The sequence below is a fragment of the Periplaneta americana genome, unplaced genomic scaffold (genome assembly GCF_040183065.1).
Source record: "Periplaneta americana isolate PAMFEO1 unplaced genomic scaffold, P.americana_PAMFEO1_priV1 scaffold_29, whole genome shotgun sequence".
NCBI classification, from domain to species: Eukaryota; Metazoa; Arthropoda; class Insecta; order Blattodea; family Blattidae; genus Periplaneta; species Periplaneta americana.
Genome location: NW_027185510.1, coordinates 477,721 through 504,399, shown reverse-complemented (window position 1 = coordinate 504,399; position 26,679 = coordinate 477,721). Strand labels below are relative to the sequence as shown.

At 36.6% G+C, this 26,679-nt stretch overlaps 1 protein-coding gene and 1 long non-coding RNA gene across 7 annotated transcripts in view; both read right to left on the bottom strand.

The window, feature by feature from the left end:
- Nucleotides 1-26,679, bottom strand: part of LOC138693968 (DNA-directed RNA polymerase I subunit RPA1-like) — an 80,416-nt gene that overhangs the window by 13,727 nt on the left and 40,010 nt on the right. For 5 of the 6 annotated variants that reach the window (XM_069817713.1, XM_069817709.1, XM_069817710.1 and 2 more), the window contains exons 9-11: nucleotides 15,931-16,104; nucleotides 8,875-9,033; nucleotides 8,319-8,485 (exon numbers count right to left, since the gene is read on the bottom strand). In XM_069817713.1, coding sequence (XP_069673814.1) covers nucleotides 8,319-8,485; nucleotides 8,875-9,033; nucleotides 15,931-16,104 — 500 coding nt within the window. The remainder of the gene's footprint in view (nucleotides 1-8,318; nucleotides 8,486-8,874; nucleotides 9,034-15,930; nucleotides 16,105-26,679) is intronic. The other variant, XM_069817711.1, reaches the window with a different exon arrangement.
- The window catches only part of LOC138693970 (uncharacterized), a 110,134-nt gene that overhangs the window by 45,913 nt on the left and 37,542 nt on the right, over nucleotides 1-26,679 (bottom strand). The window lies entirely within an intron of this gene.

The window sequence follows — 26,679 nt, the reverse complement described above, 5'->3', positions numbered from 1 at the left end:
TCCCATATTTATTCTGCATTTAATTTCCTCCCGAGGGTCATTTATATTTGTTATTGTTGCTCCAAGATATTTGAATTTTTCCACCTCTTCGAAGAATAAATCTCCAATTTTTATATTTCCATTTCGTACAATATTCTGGTCACGAGACATAATCATATACTTTGTCTTTTCGGGATTTACTTCCAAACTGATCACTTTATTTGCTTCAAGTAAAATTTCCGTGTTTTCCCTAATCGTTTATGTATTTTCTCCTAACATATTCAAGTCATCCGCATAGACAAGCAGCTGATGTAACCCGTTCAATTCCAAACCCTGTCTGTTATCCTGAACTTTCCTAATGGCATATTCTAAAGCGAAGTTAAAAAGTAAAGGTGATAGTGCATCTCCCTGCTTTAGCCCGCAGTGACTTGGAAAAGCATCAGATAGAAACTAACCTATACAGACTCTGCTGTATGTTTCACTGAGACACATTTTAATTAATCGAACTAGTTTCTTGGGAATACCAAATTCAATAAGAATATCATATAATACATCCCTCTTAACCGAGTCATATGCCAGGGTTTGTACAAGGGTAAGTTTTAGTTGCTGGGGCAAAAAGTTTCTCAAGCGACTCAAACAGTGAATGAAGGAACAGATTTTTTTTACCGTTTCTTTAACTTGAAAATTCCAACTTAGATTATTATCAAAAAAGAAGCCAAGATTTTTTACGACAGATGAATAAGGGATTAGCGTGTTGTCAAGGGTATATACAGTCACGAAACTTGAGTTGTTGGGGTTACTAGGAACAATAGACTGTGCAGGTACTATTTCACATTGTCTGTGATGTGGCAATAGTAGCGATCCTTGTGGTTAGCAACTATCTATGGATGGATATTCCCTACGTATCGAGCTTCGTGACTGTATAGGTACTAGACTGTGGTACTACCTCCCTGCTGCATCCTATATATATTGACCTAAAGATCATGTTACTGTAGGTATCGTGATTCACCATTTGGTGCCATCTATTGATTCAGTTGCACATCACTCATGTCCAACAGTCTGTTATGAAAGCCTCTCCATCCCCCTGGGACTTATGCAGCTCCCTCATCTGTGTGGAAATAAAAGCACTACATCTGCTGCACCTTCGATCAACCTGAAACTACTGAAAGGTGATAGACCATTCACAGACATGACAATAGTGACTATGTAGTAAAGTCTTATAATGGTTGTAAAAATCTCATTTGAGTGGAATTTTATACTTTGTATTCAGTATGTAAGTCTGACTGCGTACAGTCATGAGTAATGCAACGCAGAATATAATATGTGAAGTAATGGGAATCATTCATCTGATGATACTGCAATCATTATGCGTAATGTTCGAGATGATTCGTCACCTGTTAGTTTTTCCAATGAATACAAAGGCATTCATAATACAGTACATTCAAACATCTATGAATGCGAACCTTATTTATGAACCATCTCTAGAATATCAAAACAATTAATTTCCATGATTATTCCAAAAGTGTATTAGGCAATTAATGAAGTTTTAACTTTTTCTAATCATTATTATTTGTAATAATGTATGCATCTAATTCTCTTGACTTCGCAATAAAGTTGTGCTTTTCAATATTTTGAGTCTATGAATGTTACAGATGTCTATATGGTACATATCCATCTCTGTTTCCTGATGGCACAGAAGACCATGGTGCAAATTGATAGGGAGGATGCCAGGGATTGTCCCTTCTGGAGAATTTGGTGTCTGTTGCTGAAATGACAATAATTTATCCCTGCCAGGGACAGCATTTATCTCCTTTAGGTGCCTAATTTATAGTTCCTTAGACAATAAGATATATAAACAATTATTAGATGATTTATTGCAATGTTTTGAATTAAGATGTACATCTTCAGAACCTACTCGAATTTTTGTAAATAAGAACGGTCATATGTCATCGTCTAAGATTGATTATATAATTACTAACGCTTTTGATAGCTCTTGCACTACACAAGTTGTTCAACCTAATCTTGGTGACCATCTGGCTTTAATTTATAATATCAATCTAGCTAGTCAAATGATTCCTGTCGAATCGGAAGTGAAAAGTTTTAGGAAAATAACAAATGATGGTTTAACTGGTCTAAGGTCTACTGTTGACGCTTTAGATTTTGGTACGATGTATGAATTGAATATTAATGCAGACAACTTGTTTACTAAATTAATGAATATGATTACTGGTGCTATTGATATAAATTTACCTATATTGACTAAAACTAATACAAAAAACAAGTACCAAAAAGTATAACCATTGGATTACTCCTGAGGTTTTAAAATTGAATGATGAACTTAGGAATATATTTTTGTTAACAAAAAATTTCCATCAAGATTTTGATTTACGTCAATTATATAGAAACAAAAAGAAGGCTTACAAGAAATTAATCTTTAGTGAAAAAAGTAAATACTTTGATCAACTTATTTGTAATTCTTCTAACAAACCAAAACAAATGTGGAAACTGATAAATAGTGAATTAAACAGAAAGAAGCCTGTAGAATGTATTACTATTGTACATAATAATGAAAGGGTATCAAATAAAACTGATGTTGCCAATGCATTGGATTGTATTTTTCAACCAATGTGGAGGATGCTCTGAATGAATATTTTGGTCCAAGCAAATCTACGTTATGCACCAAATCTTTAGGAATTAATAATAGTTTTGTTTTCTATGATACTGATGCTAATGAGATTGTTAAAACAATTCAATCGTTAAAAAATACTAATAGCACTGGTATTGACGATAGTTCCTTGAAACTATTAAGAGTGATCAGTGACATTATTGCATCTCCTCTAGCCTTCGTATTTAACCATTGCATTAATAATGGAGTTTTTCCATCCTTATTAAAAACTGCTCTTGTTAAACCAATTCATAAGAAAGGTGATTCTACTGATGTAAGAAACTATAGACCTATATCATTGTTAAGCACAATTTTTAAAATATTTGAACGGTTAATATATAATAGAATGTTACAATTTTTATTAAAATTTAATTTAATTACTCCTGATCAACATGGTTTTCTCCCTGGTAAATCAACAGAAACTGCTCTTTACGAATTTAATAACTATATTTATGAAAACCTTGATGAAGGTAAACATGTAGCTAAGGCATTTGATAATTTGGATTTTAATTATATATGTATAAAATTAAAAGCCTTAGGTTTTAGAGGTACATTTTTAGCATTTTTAAAATCATACTTGTCAAATTGAAAAATATGTGTAAATATTAATGGTATTCTTTCTAATGAGTTTTATATAAATATGGGAGTCCCTCAGGATTCTGTACTTGGACCTCTTATATTTATACTTTACATAAATGATTTGACTAATTATATAAAGGAAGGTAAAGTTTTATTATACGCAGACGATATTTCTATTACTGTTTATTCGGAGTCTTGTAATGATTTGATAAGTAAATTTGACATAGCTATATCTCAGTTCAAAACGTGGTGTGATTATAACAAATTAATTGTTAATATTAATAAGACTGTATGTTTAAAATTTGTTAATAGACCTATGAATATAAATTTTCCATGTCAGTTGGGGGATATATCGACCCGAAGCCAACACAGTACTAAACTTCTTGGCATAATTATGGATAATCTATTGACTTGGAACGAGCATTCTTATTTTATTGCTAAAAACCTTGTTCTGCTAATTTTGCTATTTTGCAACTGAGAGCTATACTAAACACCAAAATATTGATTTCAATTTACTATTCACTTGCTTGACAAGCATACTGAAGTACGCGGTATTGGTCTTCTTTAGGTTTTATTATGATACTCTCTCTGATATCGAAGAACGAAGATGTTTCTTAACCCTGCGTAAGTGTGGCTCAAGACTGCAACATCTTTAGTGTGGCCGGTCTCTCAGACCATCCTACCAATATATTCATTCTTTTTAGTCTTATTTCATGTTATGTTTGAGATATCTTGGGTTCAAATTAAGGACAGATAGGTACCAGGTATTGGGTTCGAGCCTGTTATTGCAATACAAATTGTTTAATTCCGTGTCCCATACAATGTAACTGGAAATACTTATAAATTGTGAAGAGATGAGAGACTATTATTTTGAAGTTCATGGATTTTCATAATATATAGACGGGGATTCTATAGAATGTTTTGCCTGAGTCTGGCTTCAAACCTTGTCATTCCAATGAGAATTTTTTCCTAAATTCTAAATATGTGGTAACTAGATAAAAGAAAGATTTATGGGCCTTCTCCGTTGTGTGGATTCAGATTTCAATTAGTTACATTTTGGTAAAGGATCCTAGGTTCAAATCTGTCATTCCACTTAAGGATTTTAACTCAAGCCCCATTCTCCATATTTTGTAAGGGCAACGAAACTTGAAAAAGTATACCGTGTCCCTTTCAAACTTCCCGCATTTTAATTAATCACTGGAATCATGAAATGAGTCTGGTAATAAAAGAAAAAGAATCTCAAAGAATTATTACATTTGTTCCAAATTAATTCATCTGTCACATGTTCGGCAGCAACGGCATAAAACAAAATGGCGACTCTGCAGAAACGTGCACAAACTGTTTTCTGGTATGCAGAGACGAAATAAATAATTACCCGTGCAAAGAAATTACAGAAGAGAATATGGAGGAAATGCGCCTGATGGGAAAATCATTAAGGCATGGTGTGAGAAATTTCTGGTGACTGGAAGTGTGAACAAACAATCTGGAGGTTCTCGTCGACGTGTCTCAGAAGAGAAAATTGAAGAAATTAGAGCAGGATTTCAGAGAATTCTTCAAAAATCAATTCGCCATTCATTCCGACAGTTCAATGTGCCGAGATCAACTGTGCATCGAGTGCTTCATAAGCAACTTCGTTTGTACCCTACAAGAGGTAAATTATTCAACAATTAAAACCATATGACAGGCCACGACGACAGACATTTGCTACTGAAATGCTGGATCGTATTGACAGTGACCTTCAATTTCTTGAAAACCTTTTGTTTTCAGACGAGGCAATGTTTCGTGCATCAAGATCTGTCAATAGGCACAATGTAAGAATCTGGGGTACACAAAATTCACACGTCTACCGTGAACATGTCTGGGATAGCCCAAAAGTAAAAGTTTAGTGCGGTCTGATGAAGGATAGGATTATCGATCCTTTTTTCTTCCACGAGGAGTCAATAACTTGCACAGTATAACAAAACATGTTGGAACACTTCTTGTACCACCAGGTAGCTGATCTGCAACCTCAAGTAATCTTTCAACAAGACGGAGCCTCCTCATATTGGAGCCTGGATGTTCGGAATTCCCTAACAGAAACCCTCCCAGATCACTGAATTGAACGAGGCGTACCAATTTGGTGGCCACCACGTTCGCCAGACATCACCCCACTGAATTTCTTTCTCTAGGGCTTTGTAAGAGACCAAATGTTTGCGACTCCACTACAAGATATACCAGTTTTACGGACCCGTATCTGTGACACAATATTGTAACAATATCAGTGGACTTGTTGAACAGAACGTGGAACGAAATCGAATACAGACTTGATGTTCATGCTACCAATAATGTACATGTAGGGGGTGTATTAGTGTGTGACAATGAAACTCCTTTGAGTTTCTCTTTCTTTTAATACCTGTCTCATTTCATAATTCCGCATATTTTTGTTAGCAATGATTAATTGAAATGTGGGACATTTGAAAGGGATGCTTTGTATTTTTTTCTACAATACAATATAATGTTCAGCGTCTAGCTCATGTTCACTTCCTGAATCATATTCTCTCGCCTCTGTGATATAGTCTTCCTCAGCGTCTGATTCGTTATTTGATACTTGTTCATGTTCGGAATGCGAATACTTTCTAGTAGCCTCTGAATTCGAATTTCTTGTTCATAATTCATTACATCTAGAACAACTTACATAGGGGAGAGTCGGTTAGTATCGGACATCGGGTAGTATCGGACAGTGCGTTTTTTTCATCTACCACCATATGGTAGTACCTGAATGACATGGTTACGTTTCTCTATGCGACATCACAGAAACGTAACCATGTCAATCAGGTACTATCATCGTGTGGTAGATGAAAGAAACTCACTGTCCGATATTACCCGATGTCCAATACTACTCGACTCTCCCCTATATAAAAAGCAATAATAATAATAATAATAATAATAATAATAATAATAATAATGATAACAATAATAATAATGATGAAGATAACAATAATGAATATAATAATGAAGATAATAATAACGATAATAATAATAATAATAATAATAATAATAATAATAATAATAATAATAATAATGTGATGAACGTTAGATTGGCCTATATCCTATTTTATTATATTTCATCAATATGCTAATTTTACACTTTACCTCCTTGTAATTATCGTTATTGTAATTAAATTAACAAAATATGAACATTATTATATAAAATTGTATTTTTATATATATATATATATATATATATATATATATATATATATATATATATATATGGAAGTTATATATACCTGCTTGTCGATCTCCAAGTTACGACAACAGTGTGGTCGGTCTGTGACACCGAATCGCCTCGTCTTACTTGGAAAAGGGATCTTTGTTAACTGGCCTTGCTCTGGTATGTAAAGGGCAATAAAATAGAAAGCTATACAAAATAACAACCCCTGTCCTTGAGTGGATGGGGAAAGAACAGTAAATTTATTCTGAGGTCGGTCTCTGACACCGTGCCACACTAACGCAGGGTTAATGAAGATTCTCCACGAGCATCAGCTATTTTAAATCAATAATATAATTAAGCAATTACAATCGTCTTCTTTTCTTTTCTAGCAGTAATACCAATTGTATTCCACTATGGTTTAACTTGACCGAGACTCTGTAATACGGCACGTTGAGTTAAACTCACGGTTAGGTTTAACTTAGGTTTAACATAATCTTTATATTAACCATATTTACAAAACCGGGCCTTAAACAATCATCCCTATCAAAGGAGGTAAGCACAATAACACTCAGGCTGAGATGCAAGCCATCAGACACTCCTCTGTGACAAAAAAATACAATGAAAATGGCTGTATTACAGATTATTAAAATTTAATTATATGCGAATTTGGCCTTCACTCATTAAAAACATTTACCATTTACAGTATTTTCAGCATATTTATTACAGCCAATTTGATGGGACAAAAGCACAACGATGTTACAATGGCCTTCATGTTTCAAGCCATACTCTCCCATCAGATTTTCACTGTACTTGTTCCTCTAAGATATCCAGATACTCCAGCACCTCTCACTCAGACCTGTTCTTCGAGTCCTATTACTCAACACATCTGCCTCCAGCTGTACCTGAGAATAACTTGTTCCATCACTTTTCCATTTACCTCATGTTTGCTTATTTGTTCTTCAGATACTGTTACGAATTTTTTTTTCACCTAACCATATTTGTTAATTTGTTATGCACACAGTCACTGGTGTTTATGTCAGTGGCAACTATAATGACAGCAATAGTGCTGGTGGTAATGTGTACACACAAGCCTTCAAATCTATTGTGACGGCAGGCCGAACATTCTCGTCGTTCCTGGCCGCTTCGGAGGAACTTCGTGCACATCCGGCAGAAGGGAGGGGGCGTGAGGAGGCGGCGCGGCACGTGGCGAAGGGAGAGGGGGAGAAAACCGACTGCGACGGACGTAAAGGAAGTCTGGAGTCTGAGTGATGGGGAGACCGAGAATCGTCCAAAAACAGAAACTTCCAGGGTCGAAGGTTCGCGAAGTGTGGTTTAACTAATAAAAAGCGAGCAGCCTTCGAAGAGAGCCAGTTCAGTTTAGAACAGCGAGTCAGTCTTGTGAGGCAGCAGTGAACGTCAAGGAAGCCAGCCTCTAAGACCTGGGTTCGACTTGAGGAGGACTGCAACTGTGACAGTGACCAGGGAGTGCGGCACATCCGGAAGTCTTGAGTTCGAGTGCAGTGGACTGTCTCTGGAAGTCTTGGGTTCGATATACTGTGAACTTGAGTGAATGAGCTAGAAGAACTAGCTAAGGCAACGAACTGTGAACTGAGAACTGACAGTTTTGTGTTGTAAATAGTGCTTTGTGAACATTAGTTGAGATTAGCAGTACATTGTTGTTCTCAATAATCCAAGTGAATTGTCACTGTCGTCTGTGGAGTGCAATAACGAATACTGTGTTGCTGTGTGGAGTGAAATACCCATTGTTGACGGGAGTGTTTAAATTCAGTTATAGAAAGTCATTATTGTTGTGAATAAAAGTTACATTATTGTTTGAATTAAAAGTCACACTATTAATAAACCAAAGCTACAGTGTTTCAGAAATATCTCACTGAAACATACCTGTTTATTTTATTTGTGTAGTCATCAAGCAAATTCTTATATGAGCCATCAATAATTGCTCTTCCTATGGCTTTGTCCTGATACACTTCATCCATTTTCTGATTCATCTCTTCTCGTGATGTTCTTTCTGGAAGGTTAAGTGCAGTTTTCACAGCAGTGTCACCTATCTGAAAATTGTGAGACATAAGTTCATTAAATAAAAATTATTTATATATAAAAAGATTATACAATCTTTGAAAAAAATCTTTTATACTATAGCATCAAATGCAAGAGTGAAGGATTTTAACATTCATTTATGGAGACGACTATGTACAAATTCTAAAAATCCTAAAATATAAGAAAGATGAAACAAGAGGATGCAAGAAAACATCTTTAAAAAGCTATGTCAAATTTTATATTTACTATTTTAACTGTTATATTTGCAAAACTTTTCATATTTACATTATATAAAAAAAAGTTAATTTATAGCTCTACTGATGAAATCTGATCCTTGTTTCTGCATCATTTTCCACTTTTAGTTGAAAGGAATACTGTCACAAAGTAAAGTAAAACTTACATTTCTAGCATCTCTAATGATATTGGACCTCCACTTTTCTGCAGCATCCACAACAAGAATGTCTTCAACACCAAGTGAGAAACCTTCAATTTTTAGAAAAGCATTGAAAAGCTTTGCAAACGAATTCAACAATGCACCAGAATATGTTCCACCATACAGCTGGAAAACACAAAGAAATATAAACAAGTTTCTATTAACAAAAATGATCAGTCAAATATAAAGCAAGAACAGTCATTTTTCACCATTCAAAAAGTTGTAAAGTAGCATTATACACCTAAGCTTGCTGTGTATCTTCAAATCTCCTCACAGCACAGTTTTTATTAGCATGGCACCATTAACTTACTTGCATGTATTCAATACAATTACTAGGTAATTAACTGATAGTTTTCGCCCTTCCTTCTGATTTGTAAAACGAATTCAGTCAACTATTTTCATATTATTATTGCACAATTTGAAAATTAATTATATGATACAACAATTTGAATTGCATGCTTTTGTTGTAATTATACGAGGGTGGTTCGATATGTAGTAGTAGTAGTAGTAGTAGTAGTAGTAGTAGTAGTAGTATTAGTAGTATTTATTTATTTAACCTGGTAGAGATAAGGCTGTCAGGCCTTCTCTGCCCCTCTACCAGGGGATTACAACTATAACATGAACAATAAGATTACAATTAATATTAAATTTACAATTACAATAAAAATTAAAGTACGACAAGAATACCTGATTAATGAAAGCTAGACATTTTATCATAGAAGTTAAGAACAAAGAATATTTTTGTATTTACTAAATTACAAATTAAACCTACAATAACAAAATTCTATAGTGATGAAATTACCGGATATTGAAATATTTTGTGATAGATTAAGAGAACTATTTACAAGAAACCATGTCTGAACGAGTCTCAATTACTGATCAAGTGCCTAGTAAGTTTGCGTTTGAATTCAATTTTATTTCGACAGTCCCTGATGCTAGCAGGTAACGAATTCCAGAGTCTTGGCAGGGCTATTGTGAAAGAGGATGAGTATGAGGAGGTTCGATGGGATGGTATTGTTAGTATTGTTTCATGGCGAGAGCGTGTGTTCAGATTGTGGTGGGAAGAAAGGTAAGTGAAGCGAGACGACAGGTACGAAGGAATAGAAGAGTTCAAGGCACAGATCCGACTTATATCAACATATTTCACAAAATCTGGGTTGGGGAGAGGGGAAATAAAACAAACATTCCACACAGTCACCATTAACATTGAAACAAGTTTAAACATTCCTTCACAGGGTTTTCCTGTCCAAGGAAAATTAAATAATGCAAAAGTCCAGTTTTCAATGTGTTTTAACCCTTAAATAATTTTCTGGATAAGAAGTTCTTGAATGGACCAAAGAGGTGAAAATCCGATGGTGCCAGATCAGGACTACGAGGTGGATGCTTTTGCCTGGTTTGATGTGAGGTAATGCACCACCATGCAGAAATCTCTCACGAGCATGTAACCCTGGCTTATTCAATCAATATGTTGAGAGTGTCACAGTGTGTCACCACTGAAGGCCTTGAAAATCCTAGAGTAATCACAGTTATTACTTTTTTTCAGATGACTGAACTTCAAATTTCTTACATCACTGAAGCGAACTCTAAACCCATGTTTCATCTCCCATAACGCTCCTTTCCAAAAAAGGATTCTCTTCCTCTCAGTAGAAATGGTAGAGATTTTGCAGTGATGCAACCTTTCTTTTGCTTTTTGTTCCTCAGTCAGCAATTTCAGAACCCAGCACGCAGATACTTTACATAAATTTAAGCCTGGGATTATTTCATGAAGACTGCTCTTCGGAATGTTCATCGTCGCTTCAATTTCACGGACTTCAATTCTTCAAACGTCCCTTATCAAACCTTCGACAATAGCACACTTGTCCTGGCCTGCCCCTCTGTTGCTCTGGACCATCATTCAGTTTCATTTGATCATCTTGAAATTTGTTGCAAACACACACGTACTTACTTCTTTTCAACATAAAATGTCTTGCCCATAAAAGTCACTAACCTGCGATGATATTATAAATTTGTGTATAGATAGAGAGCAGCTGCTATGGTGAAAAATTTTCAGGGGCAGCAAATTTTTAAATAACAAAACTACGTCTTAAGTTGGAAGGCCACTATTATTCGTTTCTTAATATATGTTGAATTAACGTGATATCTAGACTATAAGAAGAGTTTCTAATAGTCGACTATGGAAACTTGTGTTTTTCGACAATTTTCAGTGCAAATAACACCTATTATTCATTTGTAGCACTACATGAACAGCGTGTAGTTATTCAATTATCTACAAAAATAAAATGTAGATGTGGGAATTTTCAGATAATTTTAAGATAACTGTAATTTGCAGATAACTGTGTTTATAAATGATAGTGGCAGCTGTTCTTTTGTACACTTGGGACAGTGGATAGTTGAACACTCACACTAGGTCACATGTGGGAGAGATCAGACTGCGGCATGTTTACATCTTTCAGCTCTCCACTGCACCAAGTGCTCAGCAGAGCACACCTTCTCATGGCTGAGAAGATAAAAAAATTATTTGCGCACAAACATAACTCAGAACTACCTCAACTCACTAGCTATCATCTCCATAGAGGACAACATTTTGGAGAAAATGAGCTTGTCCAAATTCATTGATCAGTTTGCTCAGCAGAAGGCAAGGCAAAAGAATTCACAGGGTTTGACACAGAATATGTCTTTCCCCGCAATGGGTATGGGAACCTGTTCCAGTATCCATGGCGAAACAAAAACTGACAGAATTTAAAATGCTTCCTCTAACAAGACTATCTGCCACAGCCAAATGCTAATGTTATTAGTAGTTAGGCCACGCAGCAATGTAACTTGTGTGATCACAACCAATGTTGCCATCTTCCCTTGTTACGAGCATGAGAGCACAAAAGTTGTGTGTAAAATTAACAGTGCCACACAGTCTATCTCAACACTGAGGGCAGCTACAGATGTGTGCAACCACTGGTTTGATTTGTAATTGCGAGTTCTGCAATATTAAAGTGATAATAGACATGTGCGATACACTTTGAGGGAACTACAGTGAAAAATTTGTTGTGAACTGGGACTACTTTCAGAATGTTTCCTTATATGAAGTGAAAATATATTGTTGTTCAAATGCCTAGATGTTTGGCAATGAAGCCATTAGTCCTTTTGCACTCCAATATTTTTGAGGTACAGAATCTTCTTGTATTGCACAACATACAAAAGGGAGAGTGAAGCGAAAATACGTTGCTGCTTTACATTCATTACTTCTGTTATTGTATCTTCCATTAAAAAACCGACACGAAAATAAAACATTCAAACCAACACAACTGAGGTGGATAGAAGCAAAGTGACATTTAAAAAAAAATGATTTACGTGCCTCCAGGGTAAACTAAAGCATTTAAAATTTCAGTGGTAAAGGGATGTCTTTTATCCACATTGCACATTAACATTTAAAATTAAAACTTCACAGAATTTACTAAAGCTTAGTAACTTTTAATCACATTTCTAGAAAATAACGTAAGTGCACTTATACACCTTTGCTTCTGATGCCTCAATTGTAATTTCTTTCCAGATAATGGGCGACATATTCTGTGTGCTGGCACAACCCTGCCAACACAGTGGAGAAATTTTTTATTTCAACTTTTATCGAGGATGAAAGTGGAGGGGCAAATGTTAAGGAAAAAGGGGCAGGATATTTTTGGGTTCCTACAGGTAACAGAATTGTAAATTCGCCACTAATTGTCACTCTGATTTTATCATTCTGCTTGCTAAATCTGGTAACTATGTGCACTTCAAACTTGAAACACTTTTCAGCCATATTTACATGTAAAATTCAGACTAGTGGCTGGAAGACAACATTCGCATGGTTATTACCCCACTTGCTGGTAAATGCACAGGTAATTTATACCTTTCATATTGAATCAACTTTACAGACTCTTTTCTATGCATGAACAGTGGAGGCCAATGCCAAAAACAATTTTCTCTGCTGTACAAATACTGTGTTGTAGACTGGGTACTGCACTTACTCAGACAAGAAAAAAATACATAAATAATATTCCTGTGGAGTAACGGTTAGCCTTCTTGGCCATGAAACGAGCGGGCCTGGGTTCAAATTCTGGTTGGGACAAGTTACCTGGTTGGGATTTTTTCCTGAGGTTTTTCCTCAACCACTCGAAGCCGAACTGCTGGGTAACTTTCGACGTTGAACCTCGGACTCATTTTGCCTTCATTAGTATCATTTCACTAATCATCTTAACAGTTTACAGGTCGACAAGGAGGACATGGCGGATGTGGTCCAGGATCTGCCTATAGGAGGCATGTCTGTGGGAGCTGCACATATCCAGTGAAGCTACAGGGACTTATAAGTGGACTGTGGGCAACCGGGGTAGTGTAGCACCCCTGGATAGATGGCACCTTGGTAAGTCGTGGAATCGACTGCTACATGTTCCTCTGGTTAAGGATGTAACACATTCAAGCACATGAATTGCGAACAGATGCCATCGATCTGAGGAGACCGCAGGATAACATCACAGGAAGGCGGAGGATCAGTCTCCAGTCAGGACTGGATGCTGTGGATGAATCGATATGATGAACCATGCAGTGAATCACACGTTTGAAAAGCGATCCTTAATGGATTCAACAATCATTCCAACATAAGGAGGCTGCTCAGTAAGCCCAAGGCTGTGGTGCTTGCCCGCGGGCCCTCTTTCGAGGAAAAAAGAAAGTAATATTCCTAGCATATAAAAACATCATTCTGCCAATGATATGAAAAATCGGAGCAAGGTTCATAATTCAAAATAACACAGCACAATTCTATCTACACTGACTGGCCAAAAAAGTGGATCACTTAATTTTTTTTTAAGAACTACAATTTTATAGCTTATGCTTTATTTTTACTGCATCCTGAAAAAGGCATATTGTAAATTGAAGTAAATATGTATCCTGTGCACTTCAATTCCATCATCAAAATGTTTTTGTTATTTATTTTTAAGTTCGAAAGTGTTGTAATTTATGCAAAATTTCAAATAATGCATTTCATTAAGTTAGAGGCAATGGCTCACATTATAACATATGGTTATGCCACTGTGCGCGCACCTTGTGTGTTGCAAGCTCTAGTGGTGATGACGTTCTCCATTCATAATGCGATGCTGACCACATTTCCTCATGGTTGAAAGCCCACTTCTCCAACAATGCTGCCTACGTTTCGTTCAGGGTGTGGAAGCTGCAATGTCGGACAGTTTGGTCGAGCTTATCCCACAAGTGTTCAATAGGATCTAAGTCTTGATTGCGTGCTGACCAGTCCAGAGTTAGTATCCTGATGTCACGTAGTGAGGAGCATGGGAGTGGACACTGTCATGCATAAGAATGAAATTTTCGCCAGCGAAGAGAACAAAGGGGATTACATGGTCTATTAACACATCCATGAGCATTCAGAGTGCCTCCAACGATGAAAACAAGCTCTATTTGGGCCTCAAACTGATATTGCGCCATACCATGATTGAGCCGCATACAAGAGTCGTTGTTTCGGGGAAGTTGCAAGGCGAATATCACTTCCCACACTTCCTCCATATTCTCTCTTTATCATCAGCTCATCAGAAGCAAAATCGCGATTCATTCATGAACAGAATCATTGACCACTGGTTCATAGTCTAGTTCCAGTAAACAGTAATCATGCTGCCTGGTGTTGGAGGCGGGCTGTGGAGAAATTGCTGCTCTTCTTGAGCAGCATAGTAAAGCATTGAATAGAGTTAGCTCATTTTTATATTTTAATCTCACTTTTAGTCTCATATCATTACATCGTTCATAATATTGTTCACATGTGATGACTTGCAAAAAAAAAAATATATATATATATATCCATGATAGTATAAGTATATTTTGAATGTTGACATTTGGGGTATTCACAACTGAACATTATAAAACTAATTCATATAATTTTTAATAGGTTTTATCCCCATATGATAGTAAACATGTATTGTATGTGCAGATTGTGTAGATAACACTGAGAGTATTGATATTGTAAAATGACAGATTGTATCTGATGATGACATGCTCAACGAAAACGTTCATACATCACACAACTTATTATGTAAAGGTTAACACCTAACAAAATATATAAAGTAGTAAAGTCAACGACTGAAAAAATAAATTTCTGACATAGCTCTTCTTGAGGTCAAATTGGCTTCCCGGAGTCTTTGTCTAACATTATTCTCAATCACAATGACGATGATTTCTGGCCTAGATCACAGTCGTGCGGAGTTGTGCAAGACCCAGAGAATCAGTAACTGTTATCCCTGGTGGACGTAAACCTACTACAGCCTGATTCCAGTCGTCTATGGTAAGTACCCAGTTCACAGAATCGCCACAGGGCACATTGAAAGACACACCGATGGCATTAGCTTCAAAACGAATGATTCATCTACCCAAACCAAAGCAACATATCCAGCAAAGTCTTTTCGAATAAGAGGCATCCTAACTTATCAAATTCGAAACAGTAACTAAAGAAAAATATTGACTTATGACAGAAAATGTGCCTGACACACAATGATAATTCATCAATAGGGGTTACTGCACCAATGTTTTATTGCTGGTCTGTGTTGTAAAACCATGAAGCACCAGTCTGGTAGAAAGTAGCTCATACCGAGACATCTTATCATCACATTCATTTCCAAAAATGGTGAATGCATCTTTTCTTACTCATAAAACATATTCAATTTAATAATGCTCTCTCTAAATTGGTGGTTTATTAACGATGAATCGGTTTTTACAAAGTGATCCACTTTTTTTGCCGGTCAGTGTATAAAACAGTGGACACTCAATCTGTAATACAACAGACTTCAAATAATGTTGTATCCAGTTCCTGAAATCGAAATGAGAAACAACATTCAGCCCTATTAATAAAATACCAGACAAGTGTTCAGTCCTTCAATTGAATGCCTGTCCACAGCAATAAGTTAGTAGCTCGGGTTCGTTACAAGTTTACTCATTTTAGCCTCAGATTGGAGTTGGAGAAATGTTGTAAGACTTACACATTCTGATAATTTGGCTTACCTCGAAGATGCAGTGAATCAAACTGTACGGAGTGGCACCATAATGAGCTTTGTCCAGAACCCCACATAAAAGCTCACCATCTCGAATTGTGACCTCTGCTTCTGACATTGTTTTCGGATCAGTAAACGGGGTTCCTCCAGCTCTCCATGATCGAGGTCTCTTAACTGCCCATGCCTATCGTGAAATGAAAGTACAAAGATAATCTTTAATGGGGGAAAACTCATTATTCATATATTAAGCAATTTGTTTCTAATATCTTAAAAAACACCCTCTGATTTAGGTCCTAGCTGATATGTACTTCTATTATCAGGCAGTACATCTCACGTGACGATATGTGTCAGAGAAAGAACAATTTGTTTATATGAATCTGAAGTCTGATTAGTGTAATATGTATCTAGTCAGCGATGTATGCAATGGAAGGGAAAAGGAACTGACCCCATTATCTCCTGGCTTAGTTACCTCATGAGTGATGCTTTATTGGTGTCACTTGTGAGGTTCAAACCTGTCTTTGGGCAGCTGACTAAACAATAACATCTTAAAAACTCGTATACAAACTATTTATTTTTTTACTTCTGTATTTTATTACTTAAAATTACTGTTCGTACAATATTAACATTTAAATAATTTTTAAACATGGTTTACGTTTCAAAATTACATCAGCAGGAAGTTATATCTGCTCGCATAATTTGGGTCCCTGCATACTTTGCACACCTTAATTTTTTACAGATTATTTTGTTTTTGCTGTGCACTGATATTAAGTACGGTATGAGTTTTACTTTGTGTAAACATCGATTTTACTGTTTTTAATAGGTAGTTTGCCAGTTGCATCAAGTGTGCATCAATCAATTATCAATTGATTACCTACAGTGATCTAATTAATTATAGACTATTGAATTGATCATAGTTTATACATTACATTCACTATAATTACAATTAATTTCATTATTGCTAGACCAAGATTATGAAAACTTCTTATTGTTACAAAATTGAAATGACAGAACTTACCATATTCTCATACACTAGAATAAAAAAATTGAGATCAAGGCCTCCGAAAAAAAAAAACGCGGATTTCAAAACATAATCAAGAGAATATGAAATTCATATAAGAGAAATATGTAATCAGTGGTTTACTATTGTACGAAATGGAAATATAAAAATTGGACATTTATCCTTCGAAGAGGTGGAAAAATTCAAATATCTTGGAGCAACAGTAACAAATATAAATGACACTCGGGAGGAAATTAAACGCAGAATAAATATGGGAAATGCGTGTTATTATTCCGTTGAGAAGCTTTTATCATCCAGTCTGCTGTCAAAAATCTGAAAGTTAGAATTTATAAAACAGTTATATTACCGGTTGTTCTGTATGGTTGTGAAACTTGGACTCTCACTCTGAGAGAGGAACATAGGTTAAGGGTGTTTGAGAATAAGGTGCTTAGGAAAATATTTGGGGCTAAGCGGGATGAAGTTACAGGAGAATGGAGAAAGTTACACAACACAGAACTGCACGCATTGTATTCTTCACCTGACATAATTAGGAACTTAAAATCCAGACGTTTGAGATGGGCAGGACATGTAGCACGTATGGGCGAATCCAGAAATGCATATAGAGTGTTAGTTGGGAGACCGGAGGGAAAAAGACCTTTAGGGAGGCCGAGACGTAGATGGGAGGATAATATTAAAATGGATTTGAGGGAGGTGGGGTATGATGATAGAGACTGGATTAATCTTGCACAGGATAGGGACCGATGGCGGGCTTATGTGAGGGCGGCAATGAACCTTTGGGTTCCTTAAAAGTCATTTGTAAGTAAGTAAGTGGTTTACTAGTTACCGTACCATTGGCTCCAAACTATATGGATTTGATTACGACTGAGTTTAGTGGATTTATAGGCAAGATGGAGAGTATAATTATAGCGCATGAATAAAGGCGAATTTCTTTGCCCAGGCTCACTGGTAATACATTTAAACTCTTGGTTGGTGACAGATAACATGTCGCATTGGAGAGCACTCTACTAGAAAATGAGAACATATGAATTCATAATCTTGCTGTGTAACGATTCTCTCGAACATACTACTTCGAGATCCTCAATTGAAAAAAAGTCAATCATATATAAACCAATCAACCATGAGAGAAGTATTGCCTATCAAAATCGTTTTCATAACAAAGACTCTATGAAGGAAAACGTAAGTATACAGACTTCACAGACTTACAGGAGACCTCAGTATGCGGAATTGGTAAGGTAATTTGACATACAAAACAAGCCAGGGGATTCGAAAAGTAATGGCAACACTACATTTATTTAGGTTTTTTTGACATTACACACTTCAAATACAGTCCCCTGCAGGGGCGAATGCTAGTCACGAAAGTTAGGCTTGCTCTTTTATTCATAGAGGAAGATCGGAGGATATAATAATTCATACTTACTTACAAATGGCTTTTAAGGAACCCGAAGGTTCATTGCCGCCCTCACATAAGCCCGCCATCGGTCCCTATCCTGTGCAAGATTAAGCCAGTCTCTATCATCATACCCCACCTCCCTCAAATCCATTTTAATATTATCCTCCCATCTACGTCTCGGCCTCCCTAAAGGTCTTTTTCCCTCCGGTCTCCCAACTAACACTCTATATGCATTTCTGGATTCGCCCATACGTGCTACATGCCCTGCCCATCTCAAACGTCTGGATTTCAAGTTCCTAATTATGTCAGGTGAAGAATACAATGCGTGCAGTTCTGTGTTGTGTAACTTTCTCCATTCTCCTGTAACTTCATCCCGCTTAGCCCCAAATATTTTCCTAAGCACCTTATTCTCAAACACCCTTAACCTATGTTCCTCTCTCAGAGTGAGAGTCCAAGTTTCACAACCATACAGAACAACCGGTAATATAACTGTTTTATAAATTCTAACTTTCAGATTTTTGGACAGCAGACTGGATGATAAGAGCTTCTCAACCGAATAATAACACGCATTTCCCATATTTATTCTGCGTTTAATTTCCTCCCGAGTGTCATTTATATTTGTTACTGTTGCTCCAAGATATTTGAATTTTTCCACCTTTTCGAAGGATAAATCTCCAATATTTATATTTCCATTTCGTACAATATTCCCGTCACGAGACATAATCATATACTTTGCCTTTTCGGGATTTACTTCCAAACCGATCGCTTTACTTGCTTCAAGTAAAATTTCCGTGTTTTCCCTAACCGTTTGTGTATTTTCTCCTAACATATTCACGTCATCTGCATAGACAAGAAGCTGATGTAACGCGTTCAATTCCAAACCCTGCCTGTTATCTTGAACTTTCCTAATGGCATATTCTAAAGTGAAGTTAAAAAGTAAAGGTGATAGTGCATCTCCCTGCTTTAGCCCGCAGTGAATTGGAAAAGGATCAGATAGAAACTGACCTATACGGACTCTGCTGTATGTTTCACTGAGACACATTTTAATTAATCGAACTAGTTTCTTGGGAATACCAAATTCAATAAGAATATCATATAATACTTCCCTCTTAACCGAGTCATATGCCTTTTTGAAATCTATGAATAACTGATGTACTGTACCCTTATACTCCCATTTTTTCTCCATTATCTGCCGAATACAAAAAATCTGATCAATAGTCGATCTATTACGCCGAAAACCGCACTGATGATCCCCAATAATTTCATCTACGTACGGAGTTAATCTCCTCAAAAGAATATTGGACAAAATTTTGTACGACGTCAACAAAAGTGATATTCCTCGAAAGTTACCACAGTTGGTTTTGTCCCCCTTTTTAAAAATAGGTACAATTATGGACTCCTTCCATTGTTCTGGTACAATTTCCTTTTCCCAAATAGCAAGTACAAGTTTATAAATTTCGCTATATAATGCACTTCCACCCTCTTGTATTAATTCTGCTGGAATTTGATCGATACCTGGAGACTTGTACTTTTTCAGATTTTCTATCGCAATTTCGACTTCTGAAAGTGTGGGTTCGGGTATAAATGGCTCAGCAGTTTGTATTTCAATATCGTCCCGATCATTTCTATTTGGCCTATGTACATTTAGTAGTTGCGTAAAATAGTTTTTCCATCTGTTTAGGATTGATGGAGAGTCTGCAAGCAAGTCACCATTCTCATCCTTGATCACGTTTACCCTTGCCTGATATCCGTTCTTAAATTCCTTTATACCCTTATATAAATCTCGAATGTTTTTATTCTTACTATTTGTTTCTACCTCATTCAGTTTTTCCTTCAAGTAACCTCTCTTTTTATTCCTAAGTGTACGACTTGCTTCCCGTCTTTCATTGAAATAATTATCTCTCTTCTCCTCAACTGGATCCTGTAAGAATTTCAGTTTTGCCTGTTTCCTTCTTTCTACTACCATGCAACAATCTTCATCAAACCACGGTTTCTTTTTCTTAGTTTCATAATAACCTATGCTCTGCTCAGCTGCAATTTTGATACTATCTCTGATATTTTCCCACAGGCTATTAACATCTAATTCTTTCTCAACTTCGTCGGAACTTTCTAAAGTTGCAAACCTATTCGAAATTTCGACCTGATAATTTTGCTTAGCTTCCTCGTCCTTTAATTTCAAAATATTGAATTTAGTAATATTAACTTGTTGCTCTACTCGCTTGACTACTGATAATCTTTCTCTTAATTCTCCAATCACCAAATAATGGTCAGAATTACAGTCTGCACCCCTGAAAGTTGGAATATCTACTATACTAGTATGTCTCCGTTTATCTATCACGATGTGATCTATTTGGTTGTGTGCCAATCCATCTGGAGAAGTCCAAGTATATTTATGTATATCCTTATGGGGGAATGTTGTACTTTTGACAATTAAATTTTTCGATGTGGCAAAGTTGACTAATCTAACTCTATTGTCACTACTAATTGCGTGTAGGCTCTCTTTTCCAATAGTTGGTCTAAAAATATCCTCCCGTCCTACTTTAGCATTGAAATCCCCCAATAAAATTTTCATATAATATCTAGGGAACTGATCAAAAGTATGTTCCAATTCCTCATAGAAGCTATCCTTTATATAGTCGTCTTTCTCTTCTGTAGGGGCGTGAGCATTTATAACTATGATGTCGCACCATCTACCCTTAAGTACTAAATATGATAACCTGTCACTGATAAATTCGACCTTTTTTACTGCTGATTTTATTCTTTTATGTACAAAGAATCCTGTTCCTAATTGGTGATTATTGTTTCCTTCCCCATAATACAACAAGTAATCTCCTATTTGTGATATGCCATTCCCATCTAACCTAACCTCTTGTACTCCCACAAAGTCTATTCTATATCTAGCTAGTTCTTTTGCTACTAATGTTACCCCTCCTGTTCTATAAAGACTAGTTACGTTCCAAGTGCCAAATCTCAAAACCTTATTCCTTTGCTGTGGTCGTGCCAGAGAATCAGTCCTATTCCGAGGCTTACTGTAGGAATTTGTAACAAGCTGTTTTTTACGGTGATGGGTTGTTAGCCCTTCGCCCAACCCCCAAGCTGGAGGACCACCCCTTATCGGCTGTCCACGACTGCTTATTCAATATATTCGCAGCTACCCTCCATATCTGGAGGCCGTCTCCTCTATCCGCAACCTGAGGACGCGCCATGCCGTGGTGATAGGGACCCACCATACATGGGGATATAATAATTATTTATGTCGGTCTGATTATTTTTATTAATTATGGATATAATAATTCATAATTAATAAAAATAATCAGACCGACATAAATAATTTATTTTATAATTATGAAATCATTATGAGTCATGGATCATATTCGCTTATGAGATGTAGAAGTTCAATATGATATAACAAACATGGCCAACAAAACAGTTTATTTAGTTTTTTCGACCCTGCCAACCAATGCACATTGTTGTATTGAGCTGCACTGAACGAGCACACATATTCTCTATAATGTCTGTCTTCTCTTGAACAGTCCTTCGGGAAAATGGATTTAATAATAAGGTTTCAATAACACACAATTCCGAACTCATTGCAATACTTCAAATTAATGTTTAAGAATTAATAATACATGCAGCAGCTAACACATGCACTCCGCTCATACAATTACATTGCAATTGCAAATCACAGCACAAACCGCTGTCAATACTGCTCTGTGTAACGTTAAAAGTCGTTGGTGTAGCTCTCGGATCAGAGCTTCAAACAACACATAACAGGAGCATGTGAGCCTAGGACGGACCAAGGAGGAAGGCACTTGCGCACGCATCATATTCTCGCTATTTCTACGTCTTTCCTGTAGCTCCGAGAAACGAGCAAGCGTTGCGATACTTGCGGTGTGCAACCTGCGGATGGTATTACGCCTATACAGTATTCCAAAAATCAAAATAAATTTTAATGTAAGTAATCCCATTTTGAGAAATACACATTCTACGAAAATATTGGGCTTGCGCAGCAAGCATAGCATGCCTGAGAAATCGCCCCTGGTCCCCTGCCATGTTGCCAAATCTTTGAAAGACTATGGATTTCATCTGCAGCATCATTTTGTGGAGCTTCTCTCTCACTGATCGATCTAAAGCTCTTCGGATGTCAACTCTTGATTGAAAGCGAATGCCTCGCTTCCACCCAACTTGCAATAGTTCAGTGTGGTTGGACTTCTCTCCCACAAACTTCTTGTAATGCCATAAAGCACTGAGTTGCATTTTTCCCTCTTGCAACTTATATTTTTATGATACATCTTTGTTCATACCCACTGAACATTTTAGGGCGGTATTACTTAATACAAATCAGAAACAGTCCCTGTATTCACAAAATATGGTTACTTATAGACTTTTAATATTTCACATTTATGCAACAATCACTCCTCTATAATGCACTAAAAATTTCGATGCTCACTGCTAGGAGTGCTGATTTACAGTATTGTTGTCATTACTTATTGAATGCCCTAGTATGTTTCTTTCATGTATATCTATAATATAAAACTACTTCAATTATTTTACACTTTAGATTTAAATATTATACATATATTGGTGGCATGGTGTGAATATTATTACATGGTATTACTGGTGGACATTAACCAATACAATTTAACCCCTAAGTACGATATTACTATAATTTTATTTAGTTACTGTGACATTACAGACTACTTGTATTGAAGTTCGATTCGACGATTTTTCTGTAAGAAGAGATCTATGATAGGATCATTCAACATTGGCCCTTTCTTCGTGTTCAAGAAAAGAGATATTTCTACTGACATCAAGTATAGCCCATAGTCTATTCTTCCCTTAGGTATTTCATTGGTAAGTATCTATGTACATGCAGCAGAGCACATGCCGAACCTCCTGCAGGATGGCAGTATCAACAATTAGAACAGAAGATCAATGTAAATGAAGACTGGCCTGCTGCTGTAATGTATGAAAATTTAAAATCATGAATTCACGAAGCTGATAAAAAGCCTCTGGAGCAGGGAGTGAGAAGTAAAATAAATCTAATTGGATGACATGGAAAATTCTAGAGGCAACAGAAATGTAACAATGAACCTATACCTCAAAATCTGGAGCTGATCTGGGCTGTTTTTTTTTTTTAAGTAGGTTATTTTACGACCCTTTATCAACATCTAACGTTATTTAGCATCTGAATGAGATGAAGGTGATAATGCCGGTGAAATGAGTCCGGGGTCCAGCACCGAAAGTTACCCAGCATTTGCTCATATTGGGCCGAGGGAAAACCCCGGAAAAAACCTCAACCAGGTAACTTGCCCCGAGCGGGAATCGAACCCGGGCCACCTGGTTTTGCAGCCAGACGCGCTGACCGTTACTCCACAGGTGTGGACTCTGGGCTGTTGCAGCAAGTGTAATAATTACTAAGGAATGGTAAAAACAAAGCCTTCAGGAAAAGTATGTTACAAGACAGAACATACTGTGGGATTTGGAAAACCAAGACATGCCTGCAAAACAGTTACAAGAATCTGTGTCCCCAAGTCCTAACACCGAAAAGCAGAATTAAATAGGAAACCATTGCTCAGTGATCCAAAAAAAAAAAAACGAAAAAAGCAGCAAAAATCAGAGAGGCAAAATTATTTACAAAAATCACTTCAAAACGATTTTTTTTTAAAGAAATGAAGAGTACTGCATGTTTTATAATCATTATAAACCATTTCATACTAGTGTATCACAGACTACAAGTCCTGTAAATTACAGGCTAGTACCGCATTTTATTAATTTCATATTATTATCTATATATTAGTATACATTATTTTCATATTGCATGTTGCAATCCATTAACATACAGAGATTGCTTTTGGGTGGCTTAAACATTCCTTGCTATTTGAATAGATCAGTTTTCTCCCCTTCTGCATTTTCTTCTTCCTCATCATCCTCCTCCTCTGAAGATGGAAGTTCTGTTGCTATTCTAGTAGATTCTGGTGCAGTCATAAGATTAACGACATCAGTAGAGAGTGATCCCATAATTTTCCTTGGAAAATGTCTGATAGAAGACATAAGGGGTCGGATGTTAGCAGAAGCCTTCGAAAAACATTCTGATTTGTAGCAGTTCTGGAAATTTTTCTGAAGTGATGTTCTTTGTATGATTTTATATTTTTGTTTGTTGCGTCTTGAGCTTCATTTATCATGTGATCAATTGGAAGAAGGGCAGCAGAAATGGCCGCTGATCCATGTACAAGCACCTTGTGCAATAATGTAGTACCAGGGGTACTTCTCTACAAAAATGCGCGCAGTTTGTACAACACATTCTTCATAATCTCCCTCATTGATGTCACAGCCACATGGCGGTTCTAAAATTTGTGGAAAATCTTTCAATTGGGCACACAACAACCTGTGCAGCTCGATCTACACCGAGCTGTGTTCCCTCGTGACCCCAGACTTCAGGTTGGTCCACAAGTAAGCCTAGTTCAACTCTTAATCCAACCTTTATGTGGGTTTTTCCCGTTTTCTACATTATTTTTGTCTCCTTGCCATCTTATTTGCCACTTCCTAACATCAAGACGACAAATTAAGAATAGATTACATTTAAAAAGTCTAATCCGCGCATTAAGTGTAGGCAGGCTGAATAAGAGCAGGTTGGCAGTTTTTGTTTTCATTTTCACCTATTTTTCCTAGTTATTCATTTGTCAAGGGTTGGCTCCACAGATGTAACCTGATTCTGTCAAAGAGGTATCGCTTATAGCACTGCAGGCCTTATCACTGATCATCATCATAACAAGAATGTGTCTGAAGGTACGGTCACACGTCGCTGCTTTTGTAGAGGTGCAGTACAAAAAACAGCGCAATTCTCATACTGCGATGTGTGAACAACGGTGCAACCCGAAGAGTAGCGGCTGCTGAACCTGCTGCTCGTTGCTTTTTCATGCTGCACGCAGCTTAAAAGTAGCGACGTGTGAACAGGGTTCTCAGGGTTACAGCCGCAGCATTTTTGATATCGGTTTTGTTGAAACTTTTGCAGCAGTTGCAACCAGTGTTGCCACCCAAATGTGCCAATGATACTTCTATTATTTGGATATATTTTAATGTTAGATGTGATGAAAATAAATGATTTGTAACAGTTATTAAATGCACAACACAGTCTGAGTATATTTGCTGATGACATAATTAATTTTTTTCTTATTTTTCATAGCGTAGTTTCAAACAAGAGGGTTGCCAACATTGATTATGTGAATATGTTGGTTCTCATTTAAGTATATAGGCGTTTTTTAATAGCTTTATAGTAAAAATAATGCTAATTTCTGAATACTAGTTAGGACAGAAAAGCAAATAATAGATAAGCAAGCTATCGCATGAGTTTCATAATCCAAAACTCTAATGTGAACATACTCACAAAATGTATATTGAAAAAGTCAACATGGATATGGAAAGCTGCAGCTAGACTGCGGCTGAAAAAGTAGCGCGTTATGTGTGAACAGACTCGCAACCTTCAGTTGCAACTTTTGCAGCGCTTGGGTTGCGCAGCATGAAAAGTAGCGTGCAGCGCGCTACTTTTGGCTTACGTGTGAACACGACACGCAACTTTTGCAGCTGCAGTACAAAAGTTGCACAGCAAAAGTAGCCTTAATATGGAGCTCTTGCCCTGTATTTTTAGTAACTATTGTTGACTATAGTGTAGATATCTGGTTTTCTACCTAGGCCATTTCTTCTTCTAATGACAAATCAGTTGTTTCCTTTTTCTACTGCCATTCGATTATCCCCTTATTGTCTACCTGGTGCCACATCATTATTTTAGTGCAAGTTTTTCTTTCTTCCTCGATCGCTTATTGACGTCATCCTTGCTTGCCGCTGCAGCTGTGCTGGTCGCTGGCCTCTCTTCCTGGTCGCTGTAATTCACGGACTGTTTCATTCCATTGCTTGCTATTCTTTCCTGTGTGATGACCTCTCCACCTTCTAATTTTCCAAATAGTTCTCCCATCGTATATTTTACTACAATGCTCCTTATCTCCTCTTTCGGGTCTCTTTCTTTCATCTCATCAACATTTGTCCCTATCTCTGCATGGTTAAAATTTTCCAAACAGAATTCTACACCAAACATCTTCCTATCTTATATTTTAGTTTTTTGAATGAAGCTGCAATTTTGTGTGTTAGTATTGTGCAGCATATTAAAACAATATGAATCTACAAACACACAATAGCACATCCACAACATATACTTAATACGCAATTACAATTCAACAAACACACATTATTTGATCTAATAACACACAAAATACAAACAACCCCCATCGTCATACGAACCACAAACGACAGTGAACACTAAAAAGCAAGACCAGCTAAAGTCTCAGACATGACAG